The 24357-nt window shown below is 39.0% G+C and overlaps 1 protein-coding gene across 1 annotated transcript; it reads left to right on the top strand.

Moving 5' to 3' along the window:
• Positions 1–988: 988 nt before the first annotated feature.
• Positions 989–7413, top strand: LOC121374169 (kynurenine/alpha-aminoadipate aminotransferase, mitochondrial-like). Its single transcript, XM_041501140.1, has 5 exons — positions 989–1144; positions 2145–2241; positions 4199–4325; positions 5878–6080; positions 6551–7413. Exons 2-5 carry the CDS (start codon positions 2161–2163, stop codon positions 6635–6637), a joined length of 498 nt encoding a protein of 165 aa, XP_041357074.1. The 5' UTR covers positions 989–1144; positions 2145–2160; the 3' UTR covers positions 6638–7413.
• The last annotated feature ends 16944 nt before the right edge of the window (positions 7414–24357 follow it).

The raw sequence follows: 24357 nt of genomic DNA, 5'->3' as shown, positions 1-24357 counted from the left end.
TAAAAAAATTCCTTGCCACTAATGGGAACATGTAGCAGGGCTATCTCTGGCATTCGCCAAATTAGTCGATTGCAAATTTTAAAAGCAGTTGGCAAATTTTATTTTAGTTTGGCAAAATAATTTCATGTCATAATTGACTTTTTTTTAGAAAATAACTGACAATTTCTTCAATTTTTTAAGTTTAATAGACAATTTGGCAAATTGTTTTGCTCTCCCAGAGCTAGCCCTGATGTAGCAAGTTTCCTCTGAAGACTATGTGCCATAATTAATCAAAGTTTGACGTCCAATAGCCGATAATTAATAAATCAGTGTTCTCTAGTGGTGTTGTTTTCACCAGCCTTGATGGTGTAGTGTAACTTTACTTAAGGCTGGTAGGTACTGGGTTCAAATCCCACCTGAGGCAATGGGGGATTCTTCATTCCAGCACAGACTCCAACCTAATGGGGAGGTATATGTCTCCATACACCAAGTTTCACCCACTTCACGGGTGTAATTATGAATGTCTCTCCCGAGCATATAACCCCACATGGGGGATGATTACCCACCATACACTGCAGGTTCTGTGTACTCCGGACTCGGGTGATACCGAGATAGCTCAACTGACAGCAAGCGTGGAGCATGGACCTGTCAAGTAGTCCTGTACCAAAATGGAAATACTGCGGCTTCACCATTCATTCATCTCATCATCATGTATGTCTGTAATGTCCACTCCCCCTCAAAAAAGGTCTTTATTTCTGTCTTTAAAAAAAATGGGTGGGGGTAAGGGATAGACACAGAGCTATACATTTAGGAATGACCTGAATTATATACTCATCTCCATTGAAAACGCATCACCCAATTTTCACTTGTTATTGCTTTTGCATATGTGAAATTCATTTAAAATGCACAATAACCCTAACCCTTGTGTACAATGTTTTAGTTATGTAGTGCCTACCAGAATACATCCAGTTATATAAAATCAAATAAATGTATTATTTTTTATCTGATATCTTTTGTACAACTACTAATCTGACTTGTGCATTTTCATTGGAGTTCAGTATACTAGTATTTATGTATTTCAGCCAAGAGTTCCAAGTTTTCTCTCTCTGGATACAGATGGCAGAGTAATTCGCCTTGATACATTTTCAAAGATTTTATCAGCTGGGTATGTATGCCACATGTTAGTGCTGCAGCAATAAACTGTAATGTTTCATTACCTTGATACGAACTGCTGTACACTATTTGGCAAATATTGCCTTTTATCCTGCAATCACTGTTTCTATTGACAGAATATGATGATGTGACTTTTGACATCACTCTTGTGACGTCACATGCATAGCTACATTACAAAATAACTCATTTGACCTCTAGCTGATCTACAATGCGGCTGAAATAACAGAAATAATAGCTTTTCCCCTTAATTCTTATGGTCTGCAGGATAAAGATAATAACTAATTAATGACGTCGGATACACCAAATGAGAAATTTGGCTCAGTAGAGCCTCGCGAAATTCCCCATTCTTACCTTCACGGGATAAAGCAGATATCGGACGTCATTAACTAGTTATTCTGCATTTAAATGTTAAATACATATATGTGTTTCTTGGGAGCAGTTTTCATGACCTTATGAAAATTACCTTTAGACTTGTTCAGAGATAAAGTTTTGATTACTTTTAGTGGTTTTGTGATTCAGATTACATGTATTGTGTTGTTAGGGACAAATTTCATAACGACCAAAGATATTTATTTATTTTTCTTGTAAAATGTACATGATACCTTGATAATTTCATTTAGTACTATTTTTTTCATTTATAATATTGCAAACTGCAGTGAGAGTGACCGACAGATTAACATATAACATCATAATTTGAATTTAACTTGCATCTCCATATTGAAAAGAACTGGCTGCTATTTCAATGAATATGTGATGAATTTGTTTTATTTATTTTATATAGTTCACCAAAGATTCTTTAGGAAACTGCTGTTTACGCTAAGTTGCAACATGTTAGAATTTTGATATTCTTGAGTTAATTATGTAAATGTTATATGTTCGAATGATGTACCCCCCCAAAAAAAGAAGAAAAAAAAAAGTATTATTATTTTGTGTTTAAAATATGGCTCTTTAAATGTTGAAAATGTATCTTTAAGGTGTTGATTTTATTCCAGAATCAGACTGGGCTTTATGACTGGGCCAAAACAAATTCTTGAAAGAGTTAAGCTTCATATGGAGGTTTCCTCAGTCCATGGTGGAAACCTGGCACAGGTAAAATTAGAAAATCCAAACTCATTGCCAAATAAAATTTGAACATTTTGAGTTGGTTTAATTCCATACAAAACTAGATGCGACAACATTAATATTTAAATGAAGAAATGAAGCTTTATCCAAAAATACTCTTCATTATTTTAGAAAGAAAGAAAGAAAGAAATGTTTTATTTAATGATGCAATCAACACATTTTATTTTACGGTTATATGGCGTCAGACATATGGTAGAGGACCACACAGATATTGAGAGAGGAAACCTGCTGTCACCACTTCATGAGCTACTCTTTTCGATTAGCAGCAAGGGATCTTTTATATGCACCATCCCTCAGACAGAATAGTACATACCACGGCCTTTGATGTACCAGTTGTGGTGCACTGGCTGGAACGAGAAATAGCCTAATGGGACCACCAATGGGGATCGATCCCACACCGACCGCACTGTACCACTGGGCTACATCCCGCCCTTCATTGTTTTAGAGAACCAAATACATTTACCATTAGTCAGAGATTTGATGTTAGATAGGAGTGGGATTTAGTTCAGTCTGTTGGAGTGCTCGCCTGAGGTCTTGCATCGCAGGATCGAACCACCTCAGTGGATCCATTCAACTGATTGGGTTTTTTCTCATTCCAACCAGTTCACCACAACTGGTCAAAGGCCATGGTATTTTCTTTCCTGTCTGTATAAAAGTGCATATAAAACATCCCTTGCTGCTAATGAAAAAGTGTAGCTGGTTTCCTCTGATGATTTTGTGTTGGAATTACCAACTGTTTGACATCCACTAACCGATGATTAACTAACCAATGTGCTCTAGTGGTGTCGTTAAACAAAAATATTTTTTGATATCAGATATAATTGGGTCACTTAAGTGAGAGTGGTGTCACATAAGCTGCATACGGTAATATACCACTGGCAGTCTTTGTCATTTACAAGTACAGTTGACTCCCGTTGGCTCGAACCCTGTCGGTGCTCGAGAAAGTGTTCGACCCATCGGGTAGTTCGACTGAACCATTCAGTCAACATCGGATATTTCCGTAACATCAGTTAGAAAGTTGAATTACATACATATTATTTTGGTAACTGCAAACTTTAACATTTCATTAAGGTGTGAAAGAATTTATTAGAAATTACTCCGATTGTGTGATGCAGAAGCCCTTGTTGGTATTAATTAAATGTGTGGTTGCTGAAGTGATGACATTTGATTAACTCACCCATTGTTTCATTTAAAACTGGTCTTGTAGATGTGTTCAAAGTAGCACTTCACACTGAGGTCATTTTGTGCACTAATTGTTTGATTGGTATCACAGTTCATCTAACAGGTACCGTAACACTAGCTGTACTTAAAAGATCATTACTGATAGCCGATTAACAAACAACATGACAAGTATGGTAAAGAAAGGATTGCATGGCTATTGTTGCGATTCTCCGATTCATCTATAGCTCGTTCTGCCTAAATAATTAATCTAAAGGTTGTAATCACCAACTGCGCAAGCGCAGCGATTGTTAGTCCTTTTCAGTGGTTTTTCCATTTGTTATTTGATGGATCACCAGTTCGAGGAAAATATAGATAATAACACAGTCAGGACTGATGATTTAGTTCGAGCGAAGGCTTATAATCGACCCTGGGCGCATTCGACCCATCGTCAGTTAATATAAGGGTTTACCGAACAAAATACTCAGGACTTTGTTTTTGGTTCGATAGTTGTGGTGTGTACGACCCTTCCAAGGTCGAGCCAACGAGATTCTACTGTATGTTTGTTTGTTATGTTTCTTGTTCCAGCCAGTGCACCACGATTGGTATATCAAAGGCTGTTATATGTGCTATCCTGTCTCCCTTGCTACTAATGGAAAAATGTAGCGGTTTTCCTCTCTAAGACTATATGTCAAAATTACCAACTGTTTGACATCCTATAGCTGATGATTAATAAATCAATGTGCTCTAAACCTTTTGTTTGTAGATAATGATTTTAAAAGTGTTGCAGCAGATGCACTATGAGGGGTTCATGGCACATGGAGATACTGTGTCGGACTTCTACCAGGAAAGATGTGAGAAAGCTCTAAAACTTACTAAGAAGCACCTTACAGGTAATTGTGGTTAAGCTATTCGCTTTAAGGGGCATTGTATTTATGTGATTAGTCGCACCGACTTGTTGCATGCAATCAAATCATACTGTGAGAACACCTAAATCGGAACATTAGTCTTATACAACAAGTCGTGTCAGAGTCGTACTTCTCATGACGAATCTTAAGCTCTCAGCCAATCAAATCACGTTAAAGTTGTTCAGTTGTGTTACATCACAGTCATAAAACCTATTATTGTCCAGATGTGGTCGGTAATTGTTTTCTTACATAATACCATCAGTAAATTGTCATGTTTTCTTTATTTCAGTGGAAATTTGTTTGACGTCATGGAATCTCATGACGTAATGTCATTCGACATACACGATTCAAGTTGCTACAACAAAATGCATGCGATTAGTTGGTGCGACAAATTGCATAATGTGAACGCCGCTTTAACGACACTGATCCTAGTTATAAAATATTTTTGGCTATTGCAGCTTTTCTACCATTAAATTACACACTACTTAACACTTCTTGCTGAAATTATCAACTTGGCATGCCAGTGTGTTTCTAATTCTCCTTGCCAAGTTGTTCAGAGGAAAGTTAAATTAATTCTGGGTTAGTCTAATATTTTTCATCCAATTATTATAATTGCAGCTTTAGTATTGATTATGTATGGAAGAAAGGAAATATTTTACTCAACACATTTTATTTACGGTTATATAACATCGGACATATTGTTAAGGACCACTCAGATATTGAGAGAGGAAACCTGCTGTCGCCACTTCAAGGGCTACTCTTTTCGATTAGCAGCAAGGGATCTTTATATGCACCATCCCACAGACAGGATAGTACATACCACAGCCTTTGTTACACCAGTTGTGAAGCACTGGCTGGAACGAGAAATAGTGTTTATGTATGGATATCTTTGATTGTTCTAAATCAAACTTCAACATTATGTCTTCAGTTATTATTTGTACTGATTCAATCCTTGGTTTATGAACATTTCTGTTGTCCACTTGTTAGTGGTTATAAGCTAATTAATTGTTGAACAACTGGGCCCTGGTGTTTGTGGTAGCTTCAAATGCATTGCTTGACAACAGAAACGGTTTGTACATGTAGCCTACAGATGTGAGAAACTAGCTTACTGTAGGTGGGTGTGTATGTGTGCATGCTTGAACCAGTAAGATCACTATACTGATCTCCCTTCCTAGCGATCCACCTTTTGTTTATGAATACACAGCATAGAGGCTGAAGTATGTGCTCCTTTCAGCATGCTTCAACTTTAACTGAATGTGAGCATGAAACGAGTGAGTTGTAATATTTAAGCAATTGGTGCTAATAACTACCGGTAGTATATCAAACGTTTTATGTGCCTACCTATTTGGAGAAGTCCATATTTTTTCTATTTTTCAAAATGAAGTGTCACAAGATACCTATTAGATGTAGTTTTTTAAAAAGTTGACTATAATATTTGTATTTTCACAACGTTTTAGTCTTTACACTGTTTTTACATAATTAATTTTCATTTTAATAATAAATAATAATTTGTATATACTTGGGGTTTTTTCTCTAGGTCTGGCAGAATGGCGGGTCCCTCATGGTGGAATATTTCTATGGCTTCGCATGCTTGGTTCCAGTAACAGCACTGAAGTTATCAGGAAAGCGCATGAGAAAGGTGCTACATTCACTGATGGGGCATTCTTCATGAAAGAGGGAAAACCGTGTGAATATATCAGAATGTCATACTCCCTGATCGACGACCAAGACATGGAAACGGTGGGTTTAGTATAAAACTCTTTAAGATGTTTAAATTTCTGTTCAATCTATTTTTGTTTGTTTTTTCAGGATATGTAAGAAATAGAATACTACACTTTTGTGTCACAGGGATCGGACAGTTAGCCCAGTGGTAAATCACTAGCTTGATGCACAGTTGGTCTAGGATCGATCCCTGTTGGTGGGCTCATTGGGCTATTTCTCATTCCAGCCAGTGTACCATGACTGGTACATGTATATCAAAGGCTGTGGTATGTGCTATCCTGTCTGTGGGATAGTAGATATAAAAGATCCCTTTGCTACTGATGGAAAAATATAGTGGGTTTTCTCTCTAAGACTATATGTCAGAATTACCAAATGTTTGACATCCATGTCCAATACTTAATTAATCATTGTACTTTAGTGTTGTATAGTTAAACTAAACAAATTTGAAACCTGTCTTTTCAGGAATGATTTCTTTTCTTTCTTAACAGGCTGTAAAGATATTGGCCTCTGTTCTCCGGGAAGAAGGAAATCAAGATGGTCAAGAAAACCCAGAAAATAAAGATCTACATGACTGAAAGATTGATCTACACCACGTTTTATTACATTCATAATAATTTGCCTCAAACATAACATTTCAGATTTTTAATAACAGGCCAGTAGGAACCAGTGGGATGTGGGGGCCAGTGCTGGGTTGTTTTTTTCCTGCTCTATATAATTAAAAAGTAAAAAAAAGGCTTGTACCACCCACCCCAACGTGAAGGGTGTGACCCTCTATTAGAGGTTGTCCCCCCCCCCCCCCCGACTCCCCCACTCCAGATATGGTTCCTATGGGCCTGTAAATTGTGGCTTTATTAAAAAACAAATGTGCACGTGAGATTGTAACAAAGCAGGCAGCTTACCACATTTTTGGGCTACCTGCCATATTTTGGACCCCTCCCCCCAAAAAAACACATTTGTGTAGTATTCTACAAGGTGAAGAAACCTAATCTGGTTTTTATCCCCACCTGATTAACATTGCTGAAGGTTGTGCTTTATACATTCCAATCTCTAGGAGTACGTACCAGTGATTCTTTTGTTACAGCCCCCGTTTTTAATATATTCGCAATAAAAAGTTGTGTTTTTCCCATCGCTTGCCAAAACGCCTGTTGACTCCAAGAGCTAAGTCACGTGACTCCGTGAAGTGCTAACTGGCATAACTTGAAAGCATGATTCGTAGCCTTTACCCATGTTACACATGTATGTATGTCTTTATATGTGTATATGGGACAGGACGTAGTCCAGTGGTAGGGCGCTCACTTGATGTGTGGTCAGTGTGGGATCGATCTCCATCAGTGTGCCCGCTGGGCTATTTGTCGTTCCAGCCAGTGCACAATGACTGGTATATCAAAGGCTGTGGTATGTACTACCCTGTCTGGGATGGTGCATATAAAAGGCCCCTTGCTCTAGTGGTGTTGTGATGTATGCTGCTAATCAAAGAGTAGCTAATGAAGTGGCGACAGCGGGTTTCCTCTCTCAATATCTGTGTTTAACTATATGTCTGACGCCATATAACTGTAAATAAAATTTGAGTGCATCATTAAATGAAACATTTCTTTCTTTTCTTTTCTTTTTATGTGTATATAATGTGTCTTGCTTTGTATGTGTGTGTTTGTGTATATGCATGGACACAATGTGTAGTGTGTATTCATCACTCTGTATGTGTGCGTGTGCATGTTCACACATATAAGTTTGTTTTATTTAACGATGCCACTAGAGCACATTGATTTTTTTATCTTATCATCGGCTATTGGATGTCGAACATATGGTCATTCTGACACTGTTTTTTAGAGAGACCCACTTTCGCCACATAGGCTACTCTTTTACAACGGGCAGCAAGGTATCTTTTATTTGCGCTTCCCACAGGCAGGATAGCACAAACCATGACCTTTGTTGAACCAGTTATGGATCACTGGTCGGTGCAAGTGGTTTACACCTACCCACTGAGCCTTGCAGAGCACTCACTCAGGGTTTGGAGTCGGTATCTGGATTAAAAATCCCATGCCTCGACTGGGATCCTAACCCAGTACCTACAGGCTACCCCTTCTTTAAAACCCAACCCCGACCTGCTTTTACACATACATGTACATTAGATAGCAACCTCACATGGCAGCCATAGTTAACATTATACACTGTATCCCACTGTGTCATAATATGGTTGATTTCAGAAATACCAGTTGTGATCCTGGGGATGTTCAGTAGAAGTCGCCTCTCCCTTTGCTAAATGTGCATGATGTGTGTGTGTGTGTGTGTGTGCGTGCATGTGTATATGCATATATTTGTATGTTCATATAAATGTAAATTTGCATGTACATGTGTAATATATTATTAATATATACTTGTACATAAAACAATGTGCATTGTGTAATTACGTGAGTGTGTGTCTGTGCCTGTGTGTGTGTGTGTGTGTGTGTGTGTGTGTGTGTGTGTGTGTGTGTGTGTGTAATGAGATGTACTGTTTTAAGAGCTTCAAGTGATAATACAATTATGCATATTTGATAAAGTAAGTGGAAGCTCAAGCTCAAGCTTGCCAAAGATGAAACTGGTTTAACTTGATTTTAATGTTGGTTCTTTATTTATTTATTGTTATTAGTTTAGTTTAGTTTAATTTCATATATTATTATGTGTTAAGATTAGTTTGTTTTAGTTTTAGTTATAGCTTCAATTATGTTATTGCTAGTATTGTAATGTGTCTATTATTTAATTTGTTAATAGATTTACCAATGAAGCTCAATAGTGGTGAAAATTATAAATTAAAAAAGAAATTCTAACTTAAAAAGCGTTTGACTTTTTCTTATGTATTAGGTGCCAAAACATTTTTTCCCACTTTTTAAAGTTGAATAATAACGTCGACACACCAAATACGGTTCTGTTCAATGTGTGTGTGGGGACGGGACGTAGCCCAGTGGTAAAGCGCTCGCTTGATGCACAGTCGGTTCAGGATTGATCCCCTTCGGTGGAGCCATTGGGCTATTTTTCGTTCCAGCCATTGCTCCACAACTGGTGCAACAAAGGCTGTGGTATGTACTATCCTGTGTGGGATGGTGCATATAAAAGATCCCTTGCTGCTAATCGAAAAGAGTAGCCCATTAAGTGGCGACAGCGGGTTTCCTCTCTCAATATCTGTGTAGTCCTTAACCATATGTCTGACGCCATATAACCGTAAATAAAATGTGTTGAGTGCATCATTTCTTTCTTTCTGTTCAGTGTGTGTCAGTGTGTATCTACCGTTTGGTACCCGTATTTGGTAAGTCACGACCCTTTAACCTATCTGGATCAAAACTCATTGATCAGTTTTGAAGTTTGGTGTGTCAACAGTGTAACTGAATACATATGCATGGCAAAACAGGAATTTGGACAATACCAGTTTATTAGGTTTTTATAAATGTACACAAAAACCAGTGTGCAAGATGTTTGCGTGTATCATGGGTCGACTTTTAGTCATGTGATCACCCCCCCCCCCCTCCCCACATCCTTGTTTAAAATATTGAGTGTGTGTATTGTGGTGTTATTGGATAGAGTAATTGTAGATCAATGATTTGTATAGTAGTAGAATGGATGACATAATAGATTTATTCGGTCAATTTCACACATTAATCGTGAACGTGTACAAGTAATTTTCAAATCCCATCCGAGTTGTCTCCCTTCAATTAATACTAACAACAGAACATCACATGTATTTAAACAAGGTGTTTGTCGTCATCCTTACGGGAGTTTACCTTCTAATAATTTTGTAATTACCTAGTAAAATGAAAGTGACTAGTGCAAACATTCTAAACAAGAAAATGTATTTAATATGTAATTCTAGTCGTTAAAACGACTCGGTTAGTAGTACAATGTCAATGGTTACAAAAGTCCTTTCAGGTCCATAACAATATATTATAAGTTGTAGAAGCATCACGAGGGGTATATGGCTTTTTATGTACCCTCTGTGTCTTCTTTTACCCGAGCTCGTTTAAATACGTGATGTTCTATTGTTAGTACCAGCGTCGTGGCAGGCCATCGGTCTACAGGCTGGTAGGTACTGGGTTCGGATCCCAGTCGAGGCATGGGATTTTAAATCCAGAGATCGACTCCAAACCCTGAGTGAGTGCTCCGCAAGGCTCAATGGGTAGGTGTAAACCACTTGCACCGACCAGTGATCCATAACTGGTTCAACAAAGGCCATGGTTTGTGCTATCCTGCCTGTGGGAAGCGCAAAAAAAAAATTCCCTTGCTGCTAATCGGAAGAGTAGACCAAATCTGTGTGTCTAACGCCATATAACCGTAAATAAAATGTGTTGAGTGCGTCGTTAAATAAAACATTTCTTTCTTTTTTCTTTCTATTGTTAGTATTAATTGAAGGGAGACAACTCGGATGGGATTTGAAAATTACTCGTACACGTTCACGATTAATGTGTGAAATTGACCGAATAAATCTATTATGTCATCCATTCTACTACTATAAACCATGTTAAACCATATAGCCAAATAATCAAAATAACGCCAGACAATAATTGTTAACAATTTATTAACGGAGTCGTACCACGCGCACGCGAACGAAACCACTTGCCAGTGACGAAAAATAGTTCCATCGATAAACGAGTTTTTAACTGCAAATGTTTGTAATACGAAATTGTCTGAAACAGATATTAATATACTTTATTAATTATCAATGTTATTTATAATCTAATTATTGCTTTAGCATTAACTGGGGTGGCTGGAAACTGTTGGAAATTACAGACGGGGTATAAGAGAATTTGGCTCCGCCACATGGGTATACGGAATTTGTCCAACGGCAAACAACCAATGAGATTAAAGAATTTTACAAGAAGGCGAGATAATATAAGTTGTAGAAGCATCACGAGGGCTATATGGCTTTTTATGTACCCTCTGTGTGTTCTTTCACCCCGAGCCGAAGGCGAGGGGGTAAAAGAGCACAAAGAGGGTACATAAAAAGCTATATACCCCGAGAGATGCTTCTACAACGAATTTATCTTGCCGACATGTTAAACCATATAGCCAAATAATCAAAATAACGCCAGACAATAATTGTTAACAATTTATTAACGGAGCCATACCACGCGGACGCGAACGAAACCACTTGCCAGTGACGAAAAATAGTTCCATCGATAAACGAGTTTTTAACTTCAAATGTTTGTAATACGAAATTGTCTGAAACAGATATTAATTAAAAAAAAAAAAAATTGTAATCTAATTATTGCTTTAGCATTAACTGGGGTGGCTGGAAAGAATTTTACATGAAGGCGAGATAAATATTTTTTATTATGCACAAATCACGGTTACCTCGTATTATTAACTTGAACTGAACATTGATCACCATAGTAGTACCACAGCTTCATACGCTACATGAAGCTATCAGGCACTGATTCATGATTAAAGTTTGTTTTGTTTAACGACACCACTAGAGGACATTGATTTATTAATCATTCGTTATTGGATGTCAAACATTTGGTAATTCTGACATATTATATGTAGTCTTAGAGGAAACTAGTCCGGAGTGACGTAGTAAGTGTGGTTCTTACTATGTCCGGATCTTGTTACATACCCTATATATATATATATATATATATATATATATATATATATATATATATATATATATATTATCATTATTAACAAAATAAATATTCCCCGAAATTTTAAATTTTAAAGTAGAAGGAAGCAACTCGCCGTGCACGTTAAGAAAACACGCTACACTTTTCCATTAGTAGCAAGGGCTTTTTATATGCACCATCCCACGAACAGGATAGCACATACCACGGCCTTTGATATACGAGTCGTGGTACGCTGTCTGGAACGAGAAATTGCCCAATGGTCCCAGACCGACCGTGCATAAGGCAAGCTATTTACCACTGACCTACATCCCGCCCCTAATACTTAATTAATACTTTTATTGAACTGCCATGTGGGAGAGCGGATGGAGGCAGGACGTAGACCGGTGTATTTATTAACTGGCTAGCCTGGTGCGCGATCGATCTAGGATCCCCGTCGGTGGTAACACCGCCAACTAAAAATCGGTCCGTCAAACTGGATTTACGTACCACGAAGGCTTCTAGCACGCCTATCCCGGGTTTAGCCTCTGACATCGCCAGTGACTACGTCCGAGACACGAGGGGGGACGTAAGTTGGAGGTGGGCGGAATTTGCAATGAAATTTAGAAGGTCAAAAACCTAAAACTAAATATAGAGAATAATCTGCAATGTCTGGTGAAACGCTGAGTCCAAAAAATAAACTTAGAGTGCTCGGCCGAAAAGAATTCTTGTGATTTGTGCAATTTCGACGGATTGCCTAAAATAAAAGCTGTCAGACTATTTATAAAAAAATAAACAGTTTTAGAAATGGCGGCCAAAAAGTTTAGTCTGACAAGTCCATACTCACGAAGGTTAGCAAGTTGGAAAGGTTGACTAGTGGGAGGAGAGCCACACCCTCGTGAAAAGTCGGGGAACCAGCTGGTGGATCCCTGGATTCGCTAGCAGTCTGGTGACCTCAGGATACTGCTCGCTGAACACTTTCTTCATCAGGCGATGTATAGCTATGTTGTCCATCTCGGCGAACAGTAGAGCCTGTCTGTAGCAGTTGCCCTGATGGTACGTGACACAAACAGCTTGGCGCCCGTCCTTGAACGTCACTGGATGCATCTCAAACTCCCCCTCTCCGTTTGGCATGTCCTCAAAGTTCCTACATCTTGGAACGGTGAGCAGCTTCTTGGTGTTGGTGACACCCAAAATGTAGCAGTTAGCGTCACGTCGACTAAGCTTTCCATGCTCCAGGGCTCCGTGATATCTCCGGATTCTGCACCTTCGTGTGGTGGCTGTGGCTGCTTCGGCGGTGTCCTGATGCTAGTGGCCACCGGCGACGCTTCCGCTTTCCGCTTCTCAACGGCACCTTGACGGTCCTGCGTCCTTCCTGGTGTCACCGGTAAAATCGGCGACAAAGCCCGGAACGCAACGGTAGGTCGAGATGAAGTGGGCCGCCGATACGGAGTTTTACAGATAGCTGTGTCGAACTCCGCTACTTGGGCCGTCTTAGAAGTAGGAGCTGGGCTGGTCGGGACAGGTGCCTCTTCTGTCCTCTTCTTTGGTGAAACAATACGGGGCGGCGACGCAGAAGGAGCCGCTGTCGGCGGTTTAGCCACCGGTGTTGCCCAACTCGCCCCCCGTGCCGCCCCTGGCGCGTTTTCCCTCTTCCTCCATCTCGACCTCCTCTTCTTCTGTGGTACCGCGTCACCGTACACCAGTCACGGTTGCCCGTGACCCGGTATAAGCGACGCGGTACTCCAACAGTACTCCATAACTTTCGATGAGTCCCCCCTCCCCCCCAAACACCTGGTTAACTTAAGAGAGCATGAACTGACGTCTAGCTTCATCTTGCAACAAACTCGGAGTGTGTGTGGTAACTTAAAATGCAAAGAGTCATATATAGTGTGCGGCCAGCTTGAGGTGGGTTGATGTAGGTAATTGAACGTTATGTGGCGTTGCAGGGAGGGGGAGGGGAGTATACGTATTTTTTATTATTTAATATTTTGTTTTTATTTTATTTCTGAATTGGGTAGGGGTGTCTCCAAGTGATACTAATATGTAATATTTTGGGGCTTGTGTTACGGAGCGTTACGAGGCCTAATTTTGACAAAAATGGTGTTACGTAACATTTGAATGTCCCTGTGTATCATATATCTCACCCTTTACAATAAACATGTTGAGGCCCAGTTAACTGTTGTTTAAAATGTGCTGAGATATAGTACTAGTATTTATTCAAACATTACTTTCTTTTCAGAAGCAGTACAAGCAGTAATCCACGACTGGTATATCAAAGACCGCGTATATTTCGGGATTTTTTACGTCACCATTAGAGCACAATGATTTATTAATCATTGGCTATTGGATATCGAACATTTGTTAATTTAGACATACAGTCTTAGAGAAGAAACCCGCTACATTTTTACGTTAGTAGCAAGGGATCTTTTACATGCACAATCGTGATGCCCTGGCTGGAACGACAAATAGCCCAATGGGCACACCGACGGGGATCGATCCCAAACCGACCGCGCTTTACCACTGGCCTTCATCCCGTCCCTGGGTTAATTATGGCGAGGCGAGATTGCAGCTTTAAGAGCCGTTATCGAACGAAAGAAATGTTTTATTTAACGACATTTTACTTACGGTTATATGGCGTCAGACATAGCCTTTGGTTAAGGACCACACAGATATTGAGAGGAAACCCGCTGTCACCACTACATGGGTTACTACACTTTTCGATTAGCAGCAAGGGATCTTTTATATGCACCATCCCACAGACAGGATAACACATACCACGGCCTTTGATATATCAGTCGTGGTGCACTGGCTGGAGCGAGAAATAGCCCAATGGGCCCACCGACGGGGATCGATCCCAGACCGACCGCTGTGCAGACAAGTGTTGGTACCAGAGCCTTCGTTACGATGGGAGAGCCTGACTTATTAAGACAGGACAGGTAAATATGCGTTCTTCTATATGTGTGTATTATCATTATGCCATACGTACAGTTTGTTTAAACACGCACGTCGTTCGGTTTCGTAACAGAATGTAGTGGTCAGGTCAGTTGGTTCCATTTTAATTTCGTCTACTAATTTCGTACTATATCCAATTCGTATCCGACTTATTTCCTGCCAAAGTTGTTTCGTCCCCTTGAAAAAAAAGTAATTTCGTTGTATAAAGGCAGTCCCGGTCTGCGTTCAACCAGAGGTAGTGTTATCGCTATTTAACAAAATCTGGAGAGAGGGATCCATGCCCGAAGCGTGGAAACATGTTGAATGTTTTAGTCTCCCTAAAGCAGGCAAGGATCACTTTCTGCCGGGTAGTTACAGACCGATAACGCTCACTTCACATCTATGTAAAACCTTAGAAACCATTATAAATAAACGTCTCAATAACTACTTACTAGAAAACAACCTTATAGCTAATACTCAAAGTGGATTTAGATCTAAACACTCCACCATCGACCAAATGGTTAGGCTACAAAATACTATTAATGATGCTCTCAGGAAATCCAACAAAGTCATCGCCATATTTATAGACATTGAAAAAGCCTTCGACATGGTCTGGAGACAAGGACTACTAACTAAACTTAATGATAAAGGGATAAAAGGCAATATGTTCAACTTCATCAATAACTTTATTCATAACAGATCTATAGCAGTTAGAGTTAACGGTCAATACTCAGAAAAAATAGATATACTAAATGGAACACCACAAGGTTCGGTCCTATCACCAACCTTATTCAACATATTTATAAATGATCTAACTATGGCACTAAATGACAAAAAAAACCCCAAATCAAGCCTCACCACAAAACACAGCACTATTCGCCGATGACTGCGCCATCTGGCGAACAGGCAGAGTAACCTCAGCTGTCTGTAAAAAAAATGCAACTCGATATGAACAGACTTAACCAATGGGCACTAACTTGGGGCATTAAACTATCTGAAACTAAAACCGTATTTATGATCTTTAGCAAAAAAAAATAAACCAGAAGAAGGCCAACTAACTTCCAATGGCAAACCTATACCTAGAGTCAAAGAATTTAAATTTCTAGGAGTCATATTCAACTCAAAACTAACATTTAGACCTCATATTTTAAACCTAATTAATAGATAAAAAAAACCCCCACTAAATCTACTCAGGGCTATTTCAGGCACGAGTTGGGGAGCGCAAACTGAGGCAATGCTCATGGTATACAAAGCCTGCATACTCTCCATACTGGATTATGGAGCACAAGCCTACAGCAGCGCCACCCCATACTTACTCCATAAATTAGACAGTATTCAAAATCAAGCTCTTAGAATAATCGCTAGGGTACCAGTGGCTAAGAAAGTAGGTGTAACCTTTAAATCTAACTTAAAACTAGGCAACTCCTTTGCTACTACAGCACATAATATAGAAACCGAAGTAGGAATAGATGATATACCAGTGGCAATGCACACCCTAAACCAACCAGTGTATTGCCACACACCTTACCTAGTTAAAACAGCTACGGATAAAAACCCCTTCCCTCCCTTCAAAAAAATCTTATATGAAGTCTGTGCCAACGAAAACTACCCGGAGCACACCCACATCTTTACAGATGGCTCCAAAAATCCAGATAATGGCAGGGTTGGGTATGCAAAAGTAGAAGAGAAAATTACATGGCACCCTAAATTAATCAAAATTGCTAGGCTGTCAGATAATCTCTCAGTTTATACAGCAGAACTGACAGCCATTTTAGAAGTACTAAAATGGATCAAAAACAAAAAATACTCAAAAAGTGTAATCTTCTCCGATAGTCTCAGCTCTATCCAATTTATTCAATCTAACAGAATCACGAGACCAGATATAATCTCAGCCATCTACAGAGAACTAAACGAGCTAAACCAACTAAATTTAGACGTAACAATAGAATGGGTCCCAGCTCATGTAGGTATTATGGGTAACGAAATTGCAGATTATGGGGCAAAAAAGGCACTGACCATCAACATTAAACATCAACAAACTATTCCACTAGGCATTACTGAACTAATCTCAATAGCTAAAAAACATTACATTAATCTATGGCAAGAAAGCTGGGACCAAACAAAAAACTTCTGGCATTATAACATCAAACCTATTGTTAACTCAGTTAGACCTAAACATAAAAACTCTCTAATCGATAAAACAATAATCAAACTAAGAATAGGAAACTCAATGGCACTCAACAACAGTCTGGCCATTGTAAACAAAAGCTCACCTAACTGTCACTGTGGCACGCCAGAAGATATGAAACACTATCTCCTGGACTGCCCATTGCATAATAACCACAGAATGCAACTACTAAAAATACTTAACATTAGCAACCCTGCCACCCTAATACCTAATAACCTACTACAACCAGATAAGAAAACAAAAAACGAAATCTTTCACGCGCTCTACCAATTCGTACAATCTACCAAACCTAAGTTATAGCAACTGTCACCCCTTTAGCCACTGGGAACGGAACTGCCACCATGCCGCACTCGACCAAGATTAGCATTCCAAACCAGTGGTTGAACACAAGACAGCAAGATATATAAATAAAAATAGGGAAAATAAGCTCCCACATTTCAATGGGAGATTGTCGGGTTATATCTAATTAAAGATGTATGCTATAAATTAATAAATAAAAATACCTCACTAAGTGGTCAACCAGAGGACCAACCAGGGTCACTAAAAACTCTTAACCAAAATAGAACCAATTAATTTATACCATCTCTTTTCCAGAACCATCAGTTGACCGACTAAAACCAACCAACGACCAGAACTGTACATACAATGTAAATAAAATATTAAAATGTTATTATGCACTTATATGTATGTATGGTAGTAGATACAACTTCCTCCACAGCAGACCAAGGTGAGTAATAGTCACTACAACAGATCAGAAGACTGACATTAAGAAAACAAGATACAAGTAAGATTAGCTAACCGACTATCTAAGTAACTATATACTCATAATCCCCTAGGGGGGCCTGGGTGGGACTGGGAGGCATACCTATCGATACTCGTGTGAATGTTGTGAATGAATTGTACCTACTACCAAAAATTATCATATGCAAAGCACTAGGCTTTTTTAAACTACACTCACACTATAAGGGAAATCCCCTTCAAATTAGATAGCTAGAATAACTTAATAACCCCCACCTCCCTGCATTCACTATGCAATTCAAGGAGAGGGGGGATGGGTGGCTTTGATCAGCCGTTGGAAACATAGAATAAGGACTCAATACAGTAAGAACAACCATAACATAAAATATAGGCAAACACAAACACAGCATGCACTCAACATACCTAGGGTGCATTGACTAATGATAAGAATGCACCCGTCCATACATAAAACCAAAATAATGGCCCAGCACGTACTCCAATAAGGAGTCGGACAAAAGAAACCGGCTCCGAGTACACCACTGCACTGCACCCAGAAGGGACTGGACAAAAGAATACCAGCCCCTTCCCCCAAACCCAAAATAAAACTTTCCTTGGCGCTGGCAGGACCTTGGGCAAAACGGACGAACCTACTCCACCTCCACGGCAACAGCATCGGCAACAGCATCCAACATCAAGCTCTCCATCAACGCCTCTGCCTCGTCCAACATACACAATTGCTCGAGTCTCCCATGGGTTGTCATGCCACGATCAGAAGAGATCAGGCCCCTTCTAAGGGCCCTATGGGCAACCTAGGGAGACACCCTACAGCACCAAGATGGTCATAATAAAGAGCCACTTTCGGAATACTAAAATCAAAACCTATTGGCTCTCTTCACTATTTCAATTAGAACGACCATCAAAATTGCGCCAAATTTCCTTCATGTAAACACGCACCTCTTCCTCTTTGACATAATCCTACGGGACTTTCAAAATTCCATAGCACCAATTACACCCCGCCTGTCACCAACATTGGACTGCTGGTGCTCCCTTGCACTTGTCAGTGCAGGCGTTCCCTCTCTACAACCCTCCCCCAACTCTTTCCTGTCCTGGACAGAGGGAACCGGCCAAGGCACATTGGTACACTGTATGAACGACGCCAGTTAATGATTTTTCTTACACACTCGTTGGTGAGAACACCATGCGTTATTTTTGATAACACATAGTTGTTTACACACACCGGTCATCTCATTTTGCTGTTTTATAAGTGACAGCATGCCTCGTCATGCATACTAGTAGTTATCTAGTCATATAAAGAAACAACATCATGGGTGTTAAAGACTACAGAGGTCAACGTCTTGTCAATCTGATTAAAATTAGCTCTACTGGTCTACCAGTAGATCTAACAGCATTACGTGGACTCCCATGTCCAGGTGACATTTCATCTATAAATAACAATTTAAATATCGACCAATTACACTTCGCCTTTTATAGCGTTAAAAGGGAGCATACAAATTCTAAAAATATCGGACGAGACTATTTATGCAATAGGCGAACTTGTTGGTCTATTTCAACATTAAAAAACAGGGGGGGAGGTGCAGTAATAAACTCTGGATTATATACTAGTACAAACAGATTTTATGGCTATACCATCATGGTTTTTTTCCGTCTTGAAACGAATTAAATAATTTTATATTGAAATTAGTTTCTGGCATACTTCATAATTCACCCGAATCATTTCGTGTACCCTCGGCATAATCCCGAGTGTTTTCAAATTCTTTTCAAATCACTGGCATAATTTTGCAAGTAAGGTTTTGATTGGTCGAATGAAAGGTCAACTGGACATGAGCTCCAACGGGGCGCAGTTAGATCCACAGGTAATAGTAATTAACCAGTGGAGCTAATTTTAATTAGATTGACCTCTTGTAATCATCAAAGAAAGATTTGAAAATACATTTCCGTATTGCATGTTCATTTTGTAATGAAGACGTATATATATTATAATATGCAAGGTAACGAGATGGGTATACTGGAAGTGTACTGTAGTAGTGAATAGTTTAGCAATTATTAAATTAAAGCCCTATCCTCATGTCTCCAAGGGCATAACTATATATATATAGCCTCAAATTGGGAAAGAGTTCGACCTGTACCCCTCTATATCAAAGGCTCTAAAGACTAACCCTAACCCTTATCCATAAAACTACCCTAACGATTGAAAGGGGGATATGGGTCGAACTCATTCCTCAAATTGTGTTATTTTGAGCAAAAGCTAAATTAAACTTACATGACGAATTAATATTATGAAAATATTTTGGTAACAATGATCTCTCTCCAAATAGCCGTCTTTTTACATAGCCAGACGTATCGTCAAATGATGTTTTTTGTTTATTCCTTATGATGGTTTGGTTACATTTCAGTGGGCACAGAATTTGTGACTATAGTATTTTCCTAAACAAAGCGAGCAAGAGAAGAATACAGATACCATTTCCAGACCAAAAAGGTATTCATTCTTTTCATTCGTTCGTTCGTTCATTCATTTTTGTATCTTATTTATTTATTAAATTTATGGGGCCGTTCAACAAGTACGTAACGAAAAATTTGGCGTTTCGGAAATCCCTTTCCCCAGGTAACAGTAAGACCACCCCTCAAAAGTTACGTAACACACACGCGCTCAAACTCCCTGTCAGTGCCATGACCGATGTGTATTTTTGTGCTGGTGTGTCATTAAACATCCATTCATTCATTCATTCCCTGTCATTACGGGATTTGACCAATGTTATTGGATTTTCTGTTTGTATTGATGTTTATTTGGTTTGATAATAAATACTAGGTAGAAAATAATTTGTGAAAGAACAAGCAATTACTGGCTGCATCTCACTTTATAAATAAAAATGAAACGTTTCATAACGCATCCCATATATATATATATATATATATGATGCCCTCACCCCAGAGCGTTACGTTATTGTTGAATAGTCCTTTAATAAAATATTATGTAGGCCCAATGCTGTAAAGTTAGTATGGCCACGCTAACAGAATGTACCTTTCGATCAACTAAGTCAAATCAACCAATTAGCTCCTTTTTCAATTTTGATGAACCAATTATGCGTGAAAATTACCTTCAAGAAAATACTCAACATTTTCTATTTGACGTTAATCCTACGGGACATTGCAAATTTAAAAGCACCAAAACCAACCCCCGCCCGCTACCGACCGTCGGGCTGCTTGTGCTCACTTGCACATGCCAGCGCAGGCGACCCCCCTCTCTCACCAACTTCTAACCTTTTCTTGTCCTGGATGGAGGAGCCGGCGAGAGCCGACACCTGCGCCCATGGTAGGCGTGTGCTACAACAGCTTGTTCTGGATGTGCACATTAAAACCTGATCTGACGCTAAAGGATTTATTTATTTATTTCAACTTATTTTCGCGCCTATATCCAATTAAAGTTGAAGCACATTGTCCTGGACACATATACCTCAGCTATCTTGGGTGTCTGTCCAGGACTGTGCGTTAGTTGTTAGTGGTTAGTGGTTAGTTGTTAGTTGTTAGTTGTTAGTGGTTAGTGGTTAGTGGTTAGTGGTTAGTGGTTAGTGGTTAGTTGTTAGTTGTTACTTGTTAGTGGTTAGTGGTTAGTGGTTAGTGGTTAGTTGTTAGTGGTTAGTGGTTAGTGGTTAGTTGTTAGTGGTTAGTGACAAATAAGAGAGTGTACTGGTCTTACACCTACCCACTGAGTCGTTAAACACTCACTCTGGGTGGGAGGCGGTACCGGGCTGCGAACCCATGCAGTAGCTATCAGCCTTACCACTACATCGACTTCTCTCTCACTAAACACTAACAACTAACCCACTGTCCTGGACACACAGCCCAGATAGCTGATGTGTGTGCCCAGGACAGCGTACTTGAACCTTAACTGGATATAAGCACAAAAATAAGTTGAAATGAAATGATGGTTATGAGTATACGACAAAAGAGGATACGCGCATGTCTAGTTTCATCGAGAGGTACTAACTAAACACCTATAAACTCCAACCAGGACACAAAGGCTCATGGATTGATCATGAACGCTTACCCTTCCAAACAAGAGTTGTTCACCATTATCATTTTCACAATAAGTATTCTCAGTACCCACTCGTCACCCGTACATAAAATTTATAATTTTGCAAGTGCTATATTTCATTGATTTTTTTTCTCGTTTGAAAATTGTAGACACACTCTAACAACCATTTTCCTCGGAATACTGTTTGTATAAGCTTGTACGCTCGCAATTTTTTTTTATAAAGGCGACGCCACACAATACGAGTGCCTTGTGCGAGAATAGCCACGGGAATAGCCGATTTATTGTGACAAAACAACATTACGATTTCGTCGATTGTTATATGCAATCGTCCCCTTAACTCTGAACGATCCTTTGCTTGTTTGTATTCAACGTTTTTCCTATGGTGTTTTATTCAGTATTTGTTTATTCAATATAGAAGAAGCATTTCTTTTAATTCAACAGAAGAAATATTACAGTTCCAAAATAAATTTATGAATGAAATGTAAAAAACAAAAACAAACTATGAATGAATAATTGTATTCAGTTGACTACATTTATTTATATATATATGTATATTTTTTAATTATTATTTTAATATAACAGAAGGGTGTGTTTTCGTATCTTCTGGCTTCCCTAATGCAGACACATTCCCCATAGTTAAAGGACAGTTCACTTTAAGGTTAGTATCATAAAAGAAAGAAAGAAATGTTTTATTTAACGACGCACTCAACACATTTTAATTTACGGTTATATGGTTAAGGACCACACACAGATCGACGCAGTAAACAATTATAATTTACTTTTTCCATTTCCAAAACATTTTATATTCTCCATATTATCCACCAGAAGGGGTTAGGTCTATACCCCTCAATCACATCTCTCCCCCCCCCCCCACCCCACCTATTATATTTCCCTGTCACTCCATAACTTGATTTATAGACTGTAGTTGCCCGCCTCCCCAATATGCACTCCCCAATATAAAATCGTGGCTACTCCACTGGTTACAACAAGTGCCTCACAACTTGTATTTCAGAGGCCGTGGTATGTGTTGTGCTGACATCTATGTGGGAAAGTAGAAAATATAGCAGGTTTTCTTCGAAGACCGCGGGTATGTTAGAATTATGAAATGTTTAACATCCAAATAGTCGATGATCAGTTAATCAATCGGCTCTAGTGGTGTAGTATGTTATTCTTTAATACTGAAGCCTGGGTTTGTTTTTTTACCAGCGACGGAGAAACCTGTTTTATCTCCGAAGAGGAAATGAGGGAAACATTGCAGTCTGGATTAACTACAGGGTACGTTGTTGTTGTTGAAACACTGTTCGATTAAATCCATTACGGGTGCAGCAACACGGTCAAAACAATATTGCGATTTATTATATAACATTTAGTGAAATATCTTAAAATATCAGTGAAATAAAAGTGCTATCAGTCACTCAGTGACGATAACACATTTTAGAGTGAAAATTTCACTGTTTCACTCTAAAATATGTTATCGTCACTGTAGAAAGTGTCATATTCACTGTGAAAAAGCTAGAACTATTTTGCTGCTGGCATTTTAGAAATAAACGTAAATTGCCAAAAGTTATATAATAAATAGAAAATTTCATGTTTTTTGTCAAATATGATTTATATTTCATCTCATGAAGTTTGCAATCATATCACACTCGTCGAGCAAGCGCGACTCGTGAGATATGATTGCAAACTTCACTCGATGAGATATAAATCATAATTGACAAAAAACATGAAATATCCTCTGTATATTGCGATACAGCAAACCCGTATTGCAATAAGTATTGCAATATTATTAATATTATTTAAATAAAATAAAGCAGAAGGAATAGATATTTTAATTAACTTTGTTAGTTTAACATGAAATCCTAAATCATTTAGTCATTTTCTTTAATTAGACTGTCCTGAGTTTGAAAATTTTTACGACTGACAGATCCTTTTTGATCACTAAAATTACATATTAAAGGTATTTTTCTGATTAGAATAGTAGTATTGTGCAGTATTTGTATAAACAAGGGGTTTGTTTTAGTTCTATTATGTGTAGTAGCCCAAAACCGCTTTTTACGCCTCAGTAATTTTGTATGAATAAACAAACATAATATTATATTACGGATAAAATGAACAATAACTGCTTTAAACATTTAATTAGGACACGACAGAGTTACAAAAAAAGGCTCTGTTAGTCGAAAATATCTCCCAAAGTATGGCTGCAAACTCAGGACAGTCCCTTTAAGAAAATGAGCATGTCTGCTGGGTTCAATGCTGTCCTCTGTGCTGTTCCACTCCCCCATTCCATGTAAATTTCTAAATTGACCTATAGTATTCTGTCCCAGACCAGACCACTGGCTATTCAGAGGCCGGGACCGGGATGGACATGCCCGAAACCGTAGTGGTATAGGGGCATATTAAAACTACTCTCTCTCTCTCTCTCTCTCTCTCTCTCTCTCTCTCTCTCTCTCTCTCTCTCTTTTGTTTGTCTGTCTCTCGCTCTCTCTCTCTCTCTCTCTCTCTCTCTCTCTCTCTCTCTCTCTCTCTCTCTGTGTCTCTCTCACTTGTGTTTGTCTCTCTGTCTCTCTCTCTGCGTCTGTGTCTCTCTCTGTCTCTCTCTCTCGATCTCTCTCTCTGTCTCTCTCACTTGTGTTTGTCTCTGTCTCTCTCTCTGCGTCTGTCTCTCTCGCTCTCTCTCTCTCTCTCTCTTGTGTTTGTCTCTCTGTCTCTCTCTCTGCGTCTGTCTCTCTCTGTCTCTCTGTCTCTCTCTCTCTCTCTCTCTCTCTCTGTCTCTCTCTCTCTCTCTCTCTCTCTCTCTCTCTCTCTCTCTCT

Source organism: Gigantopelta aegis, chromosome 6, assembly GCF_016097555.1.
Source record: "Gigantopelta aegis isolate Gae_Host chromosome 6, Gae_host_genome, whole genome shotgun sequence".
Classification (NCBI taxonomy): Eukaryota; Metazoa; Mollusca; class Gastropoda; order Neomphalida; family Peltospiridae; genus Gigantopelta; species Gigantopelta aegis.
This window is presented reverse-complemented; position numbering and strand designations above follow the sequence as displayed.

What these genes read in the sequence shown, in the direction of transcription:
- LOC121374169 (XM_041501140.1), top strand. Translation starts at nt 2,161, where the DNA reads ATGACTGGGCCAAAACAAATTCTTGAAAGAGTTAAGCTTCATATGGAG. An exon ending in ATGGTGGAAACCTGGCACAG is followed by an intron (nt 2,242 to 4,198) that starts GTAAAATTAGAA and finishes TTTTGTTTGTAG; the next exon opens with ATAATGATTTTAAAAGTGTT. An exon ending in ACGACCAAGACATGGAAACG is followed by an intron (nt 6,081 to 6,550) that starts GTGGGTTTAGTA and finishes CTTTCTTAACAG; the next exon opens with GCTGTAAAGATATTGGCCTC.